Source organism: Nerophis lumbriciformis, linkage group LG19 (genome assembly GCF_033978685.3).
Source record: "Nerophis lumbriciformis linkage group LG19, RoL_Nlum_v2.1, whole genome shotgun sequence".
Lineage (NCBI taxonomy): Eukaryota > Metazoa > Chordata > Actinopteri > Syngnathiformes > Syngnathidae > Nerophis > Nerophis lumbriciformis.
Genome location: NC_084566.2, coordinates 23,469,125 through 23,485,980, shown reverse-complemented (window position 1 = coordinate 23,485,980; position 16,856 = coordinate 23,469,125). Strand labels below are relative to the sequence as shown.

The 16,856-nt window shown below is 34.0% G+C and overlaps 1 protein-coding gene across 2 annotated transcripts in view; it reads right to left on the bottom strand.

Moving 5' to 3' along the window:
- Positions 1 to 1,316: 1,316 nt before the first annotated feature.
- gata6 (GATA binding protein 6) overlaps positions 1,317 to 16,856 on the bottom strand; it is a 16,890-nt gene continuing 1,350 nt past the window's right edge. The window contains exons 2-8 of one of the 2 annotated variants that reach the window (XM_061979261.2): positions 15,592 to 15,853; positions 14,327 to 15,245; positions 12,166 to 12,338; positions 9,660 to 9,785; positions 9,558 to 9,588; positions 2,581 to 2,678; positions 1,317 to 2,469 (exon numbers count right to left, since the gene is read on the bottom strand). In XM_061979261.2, coding sequence (XP_061835245.1) covers positions 2,326 to 2,469; positions 2,581 to 2,678; positions 9,558 to 9,588; positions 9,660 to 9,785; positions 12,166 to 12,338; positions 14,327 to 15,179 — 1,425 coding nt within the window. In that variant the 5' untranslated portion in view covers positions 15,180 to 15,245; positions 15,592 to 15,853 and the 3' untranslated portion in view covers positions 1,317 to 2,325. Of the gene's footprint in view, positions 2,470 to 2,580; positions 2,679 to 9,500; positions 9,589 to 9,659; positions 9,786 to 12,165; positions 12,339 to 14,326; positions 15,246 to 15,591; positions 15,854 to 16,856 lie in introns of those variants that run through there. The other variant, XM_061979260.2, reaches the window with a different exon arrangement.

Below are 16,856 nucleotides of genomic sequence, written 5' to 3'. Positions count from 1 at the left end.
TTTCTAGCCGCATTATTACATATGACACAATAAAGGGTAAAATTGACTAAAAATGTTGTATAATTATTTTGTATAATTCATCAACTGGCCTTCACTTGCATGCATATATTGTAAGACTACTGAAATAGTGATCAACTAAAATAACAAGGGGAGATATTTTTTCAGTGTAAAAAACATTTTGAAATAAATTCAAAATTTTTCATATATATTTTTTTCATTATTTAAGAGTCATTATTTAAAAGTCCTTAATACAAAATATGTTTTAACTAAAATAAAAATACAAACAAAAAAAACCTGTGTATATTTTAGATTTAAAAAAATAAAAAATGTTTTCATTAATTAAATATATATATATATATATATATATATATATATATATATATATATATATATATATATATATATATATATATATACATTTTTTTTTTTTTTTTTTTTTAAATGTTTAGTTACATTTAGAAAATATATTTTAACTGGAGGAAGCGAAAAAAACACATTTAAAAATACAATTATTTAAATATTTTAAGTAAATTAATAAAAAAACGTTTAAATATTCAGATAGTTAAGTGTACAGTATATGCAAAACATGTTTAGACAGAAATAACACAGACAATTATGAATTGAAATTAAAATATTCAATTAATAAATGTATATTAATAAATATGATGTACATATATATAAGTAAATATAATATATACATGATATATATATATATTATATATATATATATATATACACATACATACACACATATATATATACAGTATATACATATGTATATGTATACATATAAATATATATACTGTACATGTATATAAATATATATATATATACACTTATATATGTATATACATATACATATATATATGTATATATATACATATACATATATATATGTATATATATATATATACATATATATGTATATATATGTGAAGAACCAACATTACTTAGTATAATGTAATATTATATACAGTACTCCATGTGGTAATGAATGCGCTAAAAGATGTTTTTAAAACACACACATACATATATATATATATACATATATACTGTATATGTATATACTGTATATGTATATACATAAAAAGATATATATATATATATATATATATATATATATATATATATATATATATATATATATATATATATATATATATATAATTAAAATTGTCTTATGTTTTATATAGCCTATATGGAGTTGTATACAAGAACATATTCTGTAATTTATAATAATATAAAACATTTAAAAAAATGTTTTATTGTTTTTTCCAGACTCTGCAAGGAAAGAAGAAAATGCTTGTAAAAAGCTCTCAGGATGAATGATGGTTTGCTTTAATGTTTGAAAAATATTGAAGCAAACCCAAACAATTTAAACAAACCAAAAAAAAAAGAAAAGGCAGCATGTCAATTTGTCACCAACAATGGCGACGTTTTCACTCTTGAAGATGTTCGCATTCATTTCTAACATCAGCACAACAATCTAGTGGACTGCATTTTAACACATTCTTCAAATTCGCCAAAAAAATCCAGATAAATAAAATATTATAATCTAATCAGATTGCTTATGAAGCCTGTTTAGGACACCACCCGTCAATTAGGGGATGTGCGGTGAGGCAAAACAAACACACCCCTGGAATCTTTACCTTATTGAGGCGTGAAACAAAAAACAAAAAATAAAAATTTCTGGTATTTTTGAATCCAGTTTTAATGCTGCACTTTACATGAGGCGTCTTCTCTCACCTTTTCGCAGGAAAATATTGCCCGCTCGTTTAAAATGAGCATTTGCGTGCGCTTGACTAGTTTGGAAACACGCGCGTACCTTAGTGAGAAGAGCTGAGCCTCATTTTTCAACAAGAAAATGAAAGAACATGTTATTAATATACCCTGTTTCAACCAAACATACAGTAAGAGCTAGCAGGAAGAAGAAGACATGGGAAAGCTTGACGGTCTACTCTACTTCCATCACTTTATTCCAATCATACAACAAGGGGAGAGTCATAAATATTCTCTTCTGATTGATAAAAGTCGGCACTTGAAGGCGAATGTGATTCCAGTTGTGGAAAGAAAACAAAAAAAAAGGGACCAAAGTATCCTTAGAAAGACGAATGATGACGTTTCAACACTGCTCTCCAAAGCCTGCAGAGGAAATCCTTGATTGGTTCTTTGCATCCAAAATGGATCATCCTGGTCCTGCTTCCAGGAGGATTCTCCTCCTTAAAAGGTCCAAAGCTAGCTACTCCATGCCTTGCTCAGAGGAAGTGTCTGGGAGAGCAAAGAATCAAACATCGCCCACTTCCATACCAGAAGGAAGAGTCATCCTCAAGCCAAGGCCATCGGACACCAAGGCTCCCCCCTCACCGAGGCCACGTCCGAGTTCTGAGTCAGACCGCCGTACAGACCGTCCGCTCCCGGGTACTTGAGGACCGAGCCTTCCCCCGAGGTGGGCAGCACGGACGAACTGACCTGTATGCGGCGTCACAACAACACCTTCACCTTTTTTTTGTCGGGAATGTTTGCCGACTCAGCACGTTTTTTTTAAAAACAAAACGTAATTGAAAATATTTAGCGACGTACCCCAGACACCTGCGTGGACGGAGAGCTGGTCTTTGAGCAGTCCTCTGAGTTGGACGAAGACGTGGATGTTGGCGTGATGGACACAGAGTTGTTACCTCCTGGAAAACAGCACACCGTTTAAGCCTCTAAAATAAGCCTCTTGTTATAAACAAGCCTTTTCTATGTTAGCTGGATTGTTGTATAACTCCATCCATCCATTTTCTACCGCTTGTCCCTTATGGGGTCGCGGGGGTGCTGGAGCCTATCCCAGCTGCACATGGGCGGAAGGCGGGGTACACCCTGGACAAGTCATATCCATAAAAATAAAAAAATCACAATACTAAGATAAGATTCAAGAATTTAGGTGTAAATATTTTATTTTAATTATTGTATTTTTTTGTATTGTTTTTATTTTATAAATGTATTGTATTTTTTTAGGGATGTCCGATTATGGCTTTTTGCCGATATCCGATATTCCGATATTGTCCAACTCTTTAATTACCGATACCGATATCAACCGATACTGATATCAACCGATATATGCAGTCGTGGAATTAACACATTATTATGCCTAATTTGGACAACCAGGTATGGTGAAGATAAGGTCCTTTTTTTTAAAAAAATTATAAAATAAGATAAATAAATTAAAACATTTTCTTGAATAAAAAAGAAAGTAAAACAATATAAAAACAGTTACATAGAAACTAGTAATTAATGAAAATTAGTAAAATTAACTGTTATTACTATTAGCGGACCAGCAGCACACACAATCATGTGTGCTTACGGACTGTATCCCTTGCAGACTGTATTGATATATATTGATGTATAATGTAGGAACCAGAATATTAATAACAGAAAGAAACAACCCTTTTGTGCGAATGAGTGTGAATGGGGGAGGGAGGTTTTTTGGGTTGTTGCACTAATTGTAAGTGTATCTTGTGTTTTTTTATGTTGATTTAATTTAAAAAAACAAAAAAACAAAAAAAAACGATACCGATAAAAAAAAATCCGATACCGATAATTTCCGATATTACATTTTAAAGCATTTATCGGCCGATATTATCGGACATCTCTATATTTTTTAAATATAGCAATAAAACAATAAAAAAACATATTACCAGAAAAAAGTTACAATTAATTAAGAATAAAAATACTAACAAACAAAAAAAAACTTTACTATATTAGATTTTGGCTTTCTTTAGTGTTATTCAATATTGTACTTTACAGTGCAATGAGAAATTTTGAGGCAATATGAGGGAAAAAAATTACAATTTCAGAAAGAAAAACATTATAGTATTATTATGAGACAAAATTAATTGTTTATCCAGAATAAATGTCTAAATGTATTTGATTATATACAAATATGTAATTTAATTCTATGTAAAATACAATGTTTTGTACTTAAATATTGTCATTTTATAAGAATACATTTACAATAGAATAAACAAACAAAAACAAATAGAAAAAAAAATCCAAATACATAGAAACAATGTTAAAAAAAATTGGCAAAAAAATGAAATATCAATAGATATAAAAAAAATTACATTTTGGAAGCACGTTTTTGATGAATATTTTTTTTAAGTTTTTATCGGGATTTAGTAAAAATAACGGCGTAATATTAACAAAGTTGTGACATTGCAAGAACCAAGCTGTAATATTAGTCTTAATTAAGTCTTAAACTTAAGAATAAAAGTCATGTTGTTGTAAAAAATGTATAATGTGTATATATATATATATATATATATATATATATATATATATATATATATATATATATATATATATATATATATATATATACATATATAAATATATAGATATGAAAATCATACAGTACAGGCCAAAAGTTTGGACACACTTTCTCATTTCAATGTGTTTTCTTTATTTTCATGACTATTTACATTGTAGATTGTCACTGAAGGTATCAAAACTATGAATGAACACATGTGGAGTTATGTACTTAACAAAAAAAGGTGAAATAACTGAAAACATGTTTTATATTGTAGTTTCTTCAAAATAGCCACCCTTTGCTCTGATTACTTTTTCGCACATTCTTGGCATTCTCTCGATGAGGATTGTGCTGAAAATTTTAATTTCCCCTCAGGAATTAATAAAGTATTTCTGATTCTGATTCTGAAGAGGTAGTCACCTGAAATGGTTTTCACTTCACAGGTGTCATAGTTTTGATACCTTCAGTGACAATCTACAATGTAAATAGTCATGAAAATAAAGAAAACACATTGAAATGAGAAGGTGTGTCCAAACTTTTGGCCTGTACTATATATATATATATATATATATATATATATATATATATATATATATATATATATATATATATATATATATATATATATATATATATATATATATATATATATATATATATATACACACATTATTATTTAAAAAATACAATAATGAAAAGAAAAAGGGTGCAATTTGTTGAGTAAAAGAATAAGAATATTGCAAGAAAAAAAATTGTATGTAAGAAATTAGGATTAAGGTTATGTGAAAAAAATCTGAATATTACGAGAAAAAAATTAGTTTGAGAATAAACATCACAATATGGCAGGAAATGAAAAACCTCTTGTGGAAATAAAATGTATGCGAAAAAAGTTGCAATTCATAGAGAAAAAATAATGACGTCATGATGTAACGAGAAAAAGCAATTTATCCAAACTAAAAGTCAAGATAATAAATACTAATAAAATATATGTAAAACAATCAATAAATCATTAAAATATTAATAATAACAATTAGAAAGGTAAAAAAGGTTTTCGAAGAAAAATGCGTAATATTACTTGAAAAACAATGTCATTTGATAAAATTAACTAAGAAAATTACCCGAATTAATTCGTAATTTGACGATAACGAGAATAAAACATGATGATATTTCTAGCATAAAGAAAAGCTATCAAGCGGGCAGAACAAAGAACATGTTGTTATTTTTGAATAGTCAAAAGCATATCCGTCTGGCTATGTGCTTTGTGCACACGACAAGAGCTACCAAGAGCTAGCAACCACAGCCAGCTAACAAAACTAGCAAACGTACACCTGAGCAGGTACAGTGGGGGAGATGCACGGCCGCGTGTTTGTCCATTATTGACGTCAATCATGGAAGTCCCATAGACTCACTGGATTGTTTACCCCAGGAGCAAAAGGTCGCTGCGAGTGGCTCAGACATCCAAAAATTACAGTGCACCTGGACAGTATTCACAACGCTTCACTTTTTCCACATTTTTGTATGTTACAACTTTATTCTAAAATGGAATAAATTCATTTGTGTCCTCAAAATGATGGACACAAGTCACCACGATGACAATGTGAAAATTGACAAGGCCTTTCATCGTAAAAGTTTTCAAAATGCACCTGAAAGACTCTCAGACCATGAGGACCAAATACTCTGGTCTGATGAGACACAGATTGAACTCTTTGGCGTGAATGCCAGGCGTCATGTTTGAAGAAAACCAGACACCACTCATCACCAGGTCAATACCATCCCTGCAGTGACGCATGGTGGTGGCAGCATCATGATGCGGGGATGGTTTTCAGCGGCAGGAACTGGGAGACTAGTCAGGATAGAGGGAAAGATCAATGCAGCAATGTACAGAGATATCCTGGACAAAAACCAACGCTTCCCATCCAACCTGATGGAGCTTGAGAAAAGAAATGAGGAATGAGGAGAGGAATGGGCAAAACTGCCGAAAAATAGGCGGGCCAAGCTTGTTGCATCACATTCAAAAAGACTTGAGCAAAAGGCTGTGAATACTTACGTATTTTTTGTTTTTTATTTTCAATAAATTAGCAAAATTAAATAGAACCTGTTTAAAGGAATGTATTCCATTTTGGAATAAGGCTGTAACACATAAAAATGTGGGAAAAATTAAGCGCTCTGAATACTTTCCGGATGCACTGTATAATCAAACCATCGATAGTCTTGACATTTGTGATATCTGAGATGCAGAAGACCTCACAATACATACCACAATACCTTATTTTAACATATGTACACATACATACATACATACATACATATATATATATATATATATATATATATATATATATATATATATATATATATATATATTAGAGATGTCCGATAATGGCTTTTTTGCCGATATCCGATATTCCGATATTGTCCAACTCTTAATTACCGATTCCGATATCAACCGATACCGATATATACAGTCGTGGAATTAACACATTATTATGCCTAATTTTGTTGTGATGCCCCGCTGGATGCATTAAACAATGTAACAAGGTTTTCCAAAATAAATCAACTCAAGTTATGGAGAAAAATGCCAACATGGCACTGCCATATTTATTATTGAAGTCACAAAGTGCATTATTTTTTTTAACATGCCTCAAAACAGCAGCTTCAAATTTGGGACATGCTCTCCCTGAGAGAGCATGAGGAGGTTGTGGTGGGCGGGGTTGAGGTGGGGGGGGGGGGTGTAGCGGGGGGTGTATATTGTAGCGTCCCAGAAGAGTTAGTGCTGCAAGGGGTTCTGGGTATTTGTTCTGTTGTGTTACGGTGCGGATGCTCTCCCGAAATGTGTTTGTCATTCTTGTTTGGTGTGGGTTCACAGTGTGGCGCATATTTGTAACAGTGTTAAACTTGTTTATACGGCCACCCTCAGTGTGACCTGTATGGCTGTTGACCAAGTATGCCTTGCATTCAATTGTGTGTGAGAAAAGCCATGGATATTATGTGACTTGGCCGGCACGCAAAGGCAGTGCCTTTAAGGTTTATTGGCCCTCTGTACTTCTGCCTACGTCCGAGTACCACTCCGTACAGCGGCGTTTTAAAAAGTCATAAATTTTACTTTTTGAAACCGATACCGATATTTCGCTTCAAAACAGAACTTTAGATAAAACTGAGGCAACTTGTTGGTTTTCCAGCAACAAACATTCTTATCATTGGCACAAAATTCCATCTTAAAGCGAAACATATACTTAAGGATGGCGCAGATAGGATGAATGCAAGCTACATCGAAAACAAGCAGAGGAGAACGCTATGCTGGCGGTTTACCTGCGTCAGTGTTGTCAACAAATAAACCACAGTTAAGTTAAACATATGCCTTTACTAAATGGACGTAAACCACTAAACATCTGTAAAGATCACCAATGCTGACAGCATATATGCACAACTACAGCAACTTTACTACACAAAAAAGGAGCATCAAGCTGCAACTACAGACTGAATGTGAATGTGTTTTGATTGCTGTAGAACATTGGACATTTGTAAGTAATCACAACGAGCTGAGTTCGCATTCTACCAAAAAAAGGAGATCAGCATTGTCATATGTAGAGGTAAATAAGCTTGTTTGTTGCAACAACTGTTTAAACTAAAGAAGAGTAAATGCACATTTAAATGGTGCATTATGTTGTATTATATTCCTCAACTGATGTACTAGCATTTATTTAGGTGCAAATATTACAGATTACTTTACACAACATCTTTGACAAAGCATGATCGTAATGCAAGACAATTAACAATGTTTTATTTTGTGAATGTAAATAACCGGATGTAAAGCAAAGCATTTTTATTTTGAAGGCGGAAAAGTGTGATTAGTTTGTGTCTCGACGTGTCTTGAAGACAGAACTGACTTTTTGCAATAACAAAAGTCCCCTTTCGACTTCCTGCTTACCGTCTTTCGTTTCTGTTGAGCTTTTATGTCGTCTTACTTACTAAATCAGTCACAGTACCAATTTAGATGTTATGTTATCACTGCACCTTAGCACTAATCTGAACACGAAAGTGAAGCACCACCCACCTCTAGAACGACACTCGCAGCAGGCGTTTGCTACGAGGAAGTTGTCTCTTTTCATGGCAAAAAATAGTCCTTTCTTGTCGGGAGAACAACTTGCCATGACTTTGAACCTGATATTTCCATAAAGTAGACTTTCCTTTGTCCATTGGTGCTCGCTTGTGGCTTATCAGTAGCAAGTGAACTGCAGCCAAGGTCGCCCCGCTACGGCACGGCTCGAGGGTCAGAAAGAACGCATGTGCGTTAATCGCCCGTCATAAAAAAATGTGTGTCGTTATTGAAATTTATAGTTAAAGTGTTATTGTGTTAACTTCGACAGCCCTAATATACAGTATATGCATATATACTGTGTGTGTGTATATATATATATGTATATATATATACACATACTGTATATATGTAAAGATACACATATATCTATGTACATACTGTACATATAAGTATATATACATATATACATGTATACCTTTGTATAGATACATATATACGTATATACACATATATATGTATATACGTATACATATTAACACTTTTATATATATACATATACATATATATGTATATACAGGGGCGCCGCTAGGGATTTTGGGCCCCATGAAAATAATCTTTACAGGGCCCCCAACACAGTGTCATTATTTTTTCTGTATTATAATTTCATCATCATTAGGGGCCTCTCTGGGCCCCCCTCTATCATGGGCCCCTAGAATCCGTCTCCTTTACCCCCCCCTTTTCGGCGCCCCTGTGTATATACATATATATGTACATACATACATATGTATATACATATATGTATATACATACATGTATGTACATATATATATATATATATATATATATATATATATATATATATATATATATATATATATATATATATATATATATACATACACTCCGCAATATTACAGAACAAACTTTTTGTATTGCTAGAAAAAACTCTTAAGTCGTACAGTAATTTGAAGTAAGCAGCTTATTAGAAAGTGTGAGTAAGATATAAATAAAACTTTTGTTCTTCAGTGTTAGTTGTGTGTGCGTTCGTGCGTGCGTGTGTGTGTGTGTGTGTGTGTGTGTGTGTGTGTGTGTGTGTGTGTGTGTGTGCGTGTGTGCGTGTGTGTGCGTGTGTGTGTGCCTAATGAAGTGGTCATTATCATAACAACCTCTGACCTGAGACTCCTTTAGCTTTATTCAGTGTCTTAGGTTTTCTTTTTCTGGTCTGGATACCTTCTTTCTTCATGGCCAGTGGTCGAGGTACCTGCACCAACAAAAATGATGTTTCTTAGACATATTCCCCTTTGTGTATGCTTTGGAATGAAAGTCACTCACCCCGTGTAGTTTAGTGTAGAGACCACAGGCGTTGCAAACTGGCTCTCCTTCTGCGTTCCTGCGCCAAAGTGTCGTAGTGCTGGTCTGACAGTTGGCACAAGACAGGCCGATCCTTCTGGACGTGGACTGCAGGATGGAGACCAAGGGTCAGAGGTCGTGGAGGACATCTCATTCATTCACTTTGCACACTGATTGATAGTCACAGCACTTCTATCACTGTGTGTGTGTGTGTGTGTGTGTGTGTGTGTGTGTGTGTGTGTGTGCGTGCGTGCGTGCGTGTGTGTGTGTGTGTGTGTGTGTGTGCGTGTAACCCCAAGTACACACATACACACACTCACACTAATTTAATAACACGTCTTACACACATTCAGGGTCGTTTCCTGGCAATAAGTCCTTTTACAAACTAAAATTAAGTAATTTTACAAACTAACAAGTCATTTTACAAACTAATAATAAGTCATTTTACAAACCAATAATAAATCATTTTACAAACTAATCATACGTCATTTTACAAACTAATAATACGTCATTTTACAAACTAATAATAAGTCATTTTACAGACTAATAATAAGTGCTTTTACAAACTAATAATAAGTCATTTTACTAACTAATAATACGTAATTTTACAAACTAATAATAAGTGCTTTTTACAAACTAATACGTCATTTTACAAACGACTGATAAGTCATTTTACAAACTAATAATACGCCATTTTACAAACTCTTAGTAAGGCCACTTAATTTGAGACAATTTATCAAGAAAAAGTGGTAATACTACAAGCATTAGGTCATGATTTTACGAGACAACCTGTTGCAATTTATGAAAAAGACAATTTGAAATATTCCCGAGGAAAAATTTAACTGTTAGAATCAACCGTCTGAAGGCTATGAGAAAAAGTCATATTTGTAATTTTTTTCCCCAGTTTTGAGAAACTATTTGTTACATAGTAAAAAATTTTCTCTTCATTAAAGTAAGCTTGGATATTGATTAGAAAGGACTTTGAATGCTACGAGAAAAAGTTGTAATTTTTATAATTTGGGTTATTTTTATTTAATATTTTAGAAACAATTTCTTATACAGTAACTCATTTAAAATAATTATTTTTATAAGAATAAACTTGTATATTTATGTGAAAGAAGTCTGTATGCTACAAGGAAAAAAGTCATGATTTTTACCATTTTGATTTGACATGCATAACAATACATTTGGACATTTATATGGACATGTATACAAAAAAGTCTGGAGGCTATGAAGAAAAAGTCATAATATTTGACATTTTTACTTATTTGTTCCCCTGTTTTTAAAATCATATTTTTATACAGTTAGGAATTTTAAAAATCTATTTTTTTATACGAATAAACAAGCATTATTTTGCAAAAGAAGTCTTTATGCTGTGTGTAAAAAGTTGTAATATTTACATCTTAATTTGATGTCCCCACGTTTAGCAATAATATAAAACATTACTGTTACATCACAACTTATGCATAAAATATTTTATAACAATACATTTCTACATTAATGCAAAAGAGTTTGAATGCCTGTCGTATTATTTTACTTTGCTTTTCTTAAATCTATTTTTAGAAAATATGTCCTATACAGTAAATAATTCTAAAACAATTATTTTTTTATAAGAATAAACTTATGCAAAATAATTCTGACTGTTACAAGGAAAACAACTAATAATATTTGCCAATTAGTTTTTCCCCTATTTCATAAACAATTTATTATACAGTAATTGATTTAAAGATAATAATTTTACAACAAGAAACTTGTATATTTATGCGAAATAGGTCTAAATATTACAAGGAAAAACAAGTGATATTTGCAATTTTTAGTTATTTTTTCCCTATTGTTTTAGAAACAATTTATTATACAGAAATGTATTTATTTATTTTTAATAAACTTGTACATTGATGAAAAAATGTCTGAATGCTATGAGAAAAGGCATCATTTTTTACATTTTTAATTAGTTTATTTTTAGAAACTATTTCTCATACAATAATTCATTGAAGAAAGGGTATTTTTATGAATTCTGAATTGTGAAAGAAAACCAACATTTTATAGCAATAAACTGTCTAAATATTTGTTGAGAAGAAAGCCATGATACCAAACAGACGAGTCGAACAAACAAAAACAAATATTCAACTATAATATAATGTTTTATTTTATTGTTGTAGTTTGTGTATAGAGACCCATTTAAAAAATAAGACTAATTTCAATAAACAGAAAACAGGTAATTTCATTAGGGACACACAATTCAATGAGTCCAATACAATATCTGCATTAATTAATGTTATAAATTGTAACAATGTGTATATTAAATTGGAAGTTCAATGCATCATACTGACAATATTATTTGACAGTCCTAATACAGTCTTGTCAATTCAAGGTGGGGCTTGTGAGAGTGTGTAGGTGTCCCTAATGTAGTGTCCCATGGGTGTATGTCACATTTCTTATAATAAAAATAAAGATTTGTATATGTAATATGTAATCATATAATGCTCACCGTGCGTTTCTGCGGTTTAATGAGTGGTCTGCTGAGGCCATTCATCTTGCTATAGAGACCGCAGGCGTTGCACAGGAAGTGTCCAGTGCCATCACGCCTCCAAAGCGGCGTGGAGATGGAGCCACAGTTCACACACTCCCTGCTCTCCCCCATGTCGTCCAGAATGTCAGAAACTGCACAATAAAACATTACAAGGAAATTATATTGGAGTTTCATATTGCAGTTATAATTGAAAAAAATTACAAAGACATGCACCTGGGGATAGGTTGATTAGCAACGCTAAAATTGGCCCTATGTGTCAATGTATGTTTGAATGTTGTCTGTCTATCTGTGTTGGCGCTGCGATGAAGTGGCGACTTGTCCAGGGTGTACACCGCCTTCTGCCTGAGTGCAGCTGGGATAGGCTCCAGCACACCCGCGACCCGAGAAGGACAAGCGATAGAAAATGGATGGATGGACATTAAAGACCAGCTTGTTATGATTAAATATTGATTTTTGCTTAGATTATGCACACAAAATTACAAAAAAAAACCTGCAACATGTTAAACAATATATTTCAGTAAAAATGTGTGTGTTCCGGCAAGTTTCACACACAAACAAATTGTGTACATTTTAAGACATTTGACCTTTTCAGTTGAATCACAACACTTAATGTAGTCATATTTCGAAATTAATGCCATCATTAAGGCTGGCAAAAACAACAACATCATAATCAAGTTTATATATTTATAAGGCAGAAAGGTCAACTCCATATTTTGAGGGTTCAGAGCAATCAGACAATGTATATTTTCATGCACATGCACAAATGACATCATTAATTTATTTTAAACTTTACTTTTAGCTCAGCTATAAAAGAAAATGTATGGTAGCGTTGTCGCTTGAGCTGTAACATTATTTAAGCTAACGTGTTTTTACACAAATTAAATGGCAAAAAAAGTTTAAAATTATTTTTTTAACAAGAAAAAAACAATTTTACATGCACACACTTGATCTATGATTGATTGTGTTTATTTATGTTGCACAGTCACAAAAGTGTGTTTTCAAGCACATAAAATAGCAAAATCATAATGGAAATAACCTATAATATTTTACCATTACCTTCTTTTCAACTGTAATTTTAACCAAAAGAAGGATTTCAATGACGTTGCATCATTATTAGTGTAATTTAAGGTCAGCAAAGTCATTTTTAATGCAGACTAAAAAGCAAAATCTGTAAATGATGCGTTATAATTGGAGTTGACCTTTTTAAACTCGCATTTTAATCATAAAAAAAAATACAGTTAAATTATGTTGACACTTGAGCTTTAATGAAGTATAGCACCAATAAATGGTAAAATACATTTTTGAATTTAGTTTTTTATGCACACAAAATGTCGAAAGAAGCACATAAGTCAGATTTTTTTTTAATTTCTTTTTAAATAACATGTTAATGATTTTTGCCACTTTGTTTAATTATTGATTTGTGTTATTTAGGCTTAGAAGAGCAACACTTGTGTGGTTTTACTTTCATAAAATGTAAAAAGGACAATATTTTGCGTTTACCTTCTTTTTAACTCGAATTATAATTACAAATAAATTTTAATAAATGTAACTTATAATGATTTGTGTTATTTAGGCTTATCAAAATTTGATATTTTTTAAATGATGTGCACAAAATGTTAAAAGAAGCAATTTATATTTGTTACCTTTTCAATGGTATGTGCACAAATTGTAAAAAGGACAATATTTTGCTTTCTGATTAACATTTTTTTATTACATTTAAATTATTTTGTACTTTATTAATAATTATATATTTTTTAGGCTTTTCAAAGTGAGATTGTTTTATTAAGTGCACAAAATATCAAAACAATAAATATATTTTTCTGTTACCTTATTTAACTTTGACTTTGATTTAAAAATATTTTTATTTCAATATATTGTCACTTCATCGAAAATAGAGGGACAAGCGGTAGTAAATGGATGGATTAGCAGAAATGTGTGTATTTACGCACAGGAAAAGTCCAATGAAGCATGTTGCGTTCTGAGTTGTGTTAATAGTGTTTAAAATAGTGAGGAAAATGTTTTTTTATACAAATAAAATGGCAAAAAAGCAGTGCAATTTTGTCATAGCATGAATTGAAAAGTGGAGTTCTTCAAATATTTGAGGTGATTTTAGGTTTACCTCCATTGGGACCACGGATCAAAGGTGCCCCCCTGCTCTGCAAGGTGTGCAGCATGCTGTTGTCAAAAGGCCCCCCGGTCCAAGGCGTGGGCAGCTGGGAGAGCTGAGGGCCCACATAGGGCGAGTAGGGCCCCGGGTAGGCCCCGCTCAGTGGCCGGGAGAGGCCGTACTGCTCGGCCCGGTTGGCCACATTCAGTGTGTTGCTGTAGGCAATGTCCCGGCCGCTGCCGTTGTTCATGGGCGGACTCGGAGGGTAGTGGAAGCGGCCGGACGCGTGGGGGCTCCCGGTGCTATACGAGGGGCTCTCGGGGGCGGAATGCGACCACACCGAGTGGCTGGAGACGGCGTGGCCGGGCTGCGCGGAGCCGCCGCCCGCTTGCAGGTAGGACAGGCTGGGGATCATGGAGCCCACCCTGGAGCTCGGCACGTACACGGGGGAGTTGGGGCTGGAGTGCATATAACCGCCGCTGGAGGAATCATATCCGCTCTGGCTCTGCGCGGCGGCGATGGCGAGGGTCTGGTACATGTCGGAGGGGTCCACCAGCAGGCCGGCGGCCTTGTGCGCGCCTCCGGACAGAACCAGCTTGCTGCCCTGCAGGTCTAGATCCGTAAAGAGTGGCACGTCCTCGCCGGCGCACAGGTGGTTGCTGTGGTGTCCGAAGTGGGCGTAAGGGTGGAGTGTTCTGCCGCCCAGCGGGTCAAGGTCGCCGGGGGAAGTCCTCAGCTCGTCCGGGGTGTGCGCGCCGCTCCTTCGGCTGTCACCGCCGGGCAGGTAGCTCGGCTCGGCCGGCGACCCTGGGCTGCTGGAGGCTTCTCGCTTGACCATGGACCAGCCGGTTTCGCCCAGGTCCATCCAGGAGCACTTTCCATACACCTTGGAGGGTTAACGGGAGTCTAAATATCCAGGGACGTCTTCACCCTGCGGACACGTTACAGTGAGTACGTGTGGATGCCTCATATCTGGAACTGCACCAGAAAAATAACGCTTTCTACCTTCACCCGCGTTTTACTCAACCCCCTTAAGTTGCAGCATCCCAATATTTTTAGCAAAAATAGACCACAACCTTAACTATAAAACGGCTTTAAACAAAAAAAAAACCCTGCTCTTCTCCCACAGTCAAGTGGGAGTTAAATAAAGACAAGTCAGATAAGCCCACGCAATATGTCTTCACACAAAAAAAAAAGATAAGAAGCAGATAAGAAGAGGCTGCAGTGCCAAAATGAGCATCTATTTTACAGTGGGGTGGGGGGAGGAGGTTACGTACCTGCTCAATGGTGTGCCATAGGTGTCACGCACACGCACACGCGCGCACACGCAAAAAACAAGCAAGAAGTCCGAGTGGGAGACGGCAGATAAGTTTCTCTTCTCTCCTGTGAGCGAAAATGCAGCGCAGGAGTCAGCTCAGCCAGACCTGGTTCCGCAGGGGGAGTGGCCGAAACTAGTGCAGGGGGGCGGGGTGGTTCGGGTGTGAGGGGGCGTGGTCTCCTGCGCTCGCCCTCCAATCAATCAAGCTGCACAGAAGTGCGCTTTAAAAAAAAAGAAGAAAAAAAAGTTGTTTTTCAATGAAGTGAATTAAATGATGAATTGTCCGTCAAGTGACATTTTTTTTCTTTACTTTTTCAATGAATGTTGTTTGTCTTTAAAAAGAAAGTTAAGAAATATATAATAGACAAACATAAATAATACATACATAAATAACAAAATCGTCCTTTTCACTGTTTTTTTTAAATAACGTTTAATTGTCTGGATTTGTAAGAAATTAGCATTTTCTTTCTCTCGCGTTCTGTGTAAACATCTTTTAATATTTGTGACAATTTTATAAAAGATCTATCATTATTAAGTATACAATGTTTTTTCAAATGTTCTATCATTATTAAGTGTACAATATATTTTTTAAATGTTCTATCATTATTAAGTGTACCATTTTTTTTAATATAATGTATCGAAAATACCACACTAATATTAGCATGTTGCGATTGTGCTGTTTTATTTATTATGAAAATTATAATCAACCACATTCTATATTTGTTTTAATACTGTAAATATTAGGGGCATTATTGAAGATAATTTGACATCCTAACAGTTTCCTTGCAGTGTCTTATGGTTTAAAATGTGTATTTTTTTGTTTTAGTAAACAAATAAATAAATGTCCATTGTCTTTTCGTTTGTGATATTATCGTACAATTTAAATAGATACGCTTTGTTCATTGTTTGGTTGCTCTTCCTGTTTTAAAATGTATTACTATTTGATGTAATTAGGTCAAATGAATGTAAACCTAATCAATGCATTGTTGCATGACTCAATCCCCTTTCTTGATCAATAAAACCCCTTTTCGATTGTATGTCAAATGTGTAACAATATCATTTAACTCATTGAGATATTCCATGCATGCTGCAGGAGTTTGAAGCAACTTTAAGGGTGAAATGAATAAGATATTGGTCAGAAAATGTGCATTTATGTGTGGGCTGCAGTCAAGGTGCTGACTCGTGTCTTTTGTTGATTGAGGATGATCAATAAATTCCGTCGCT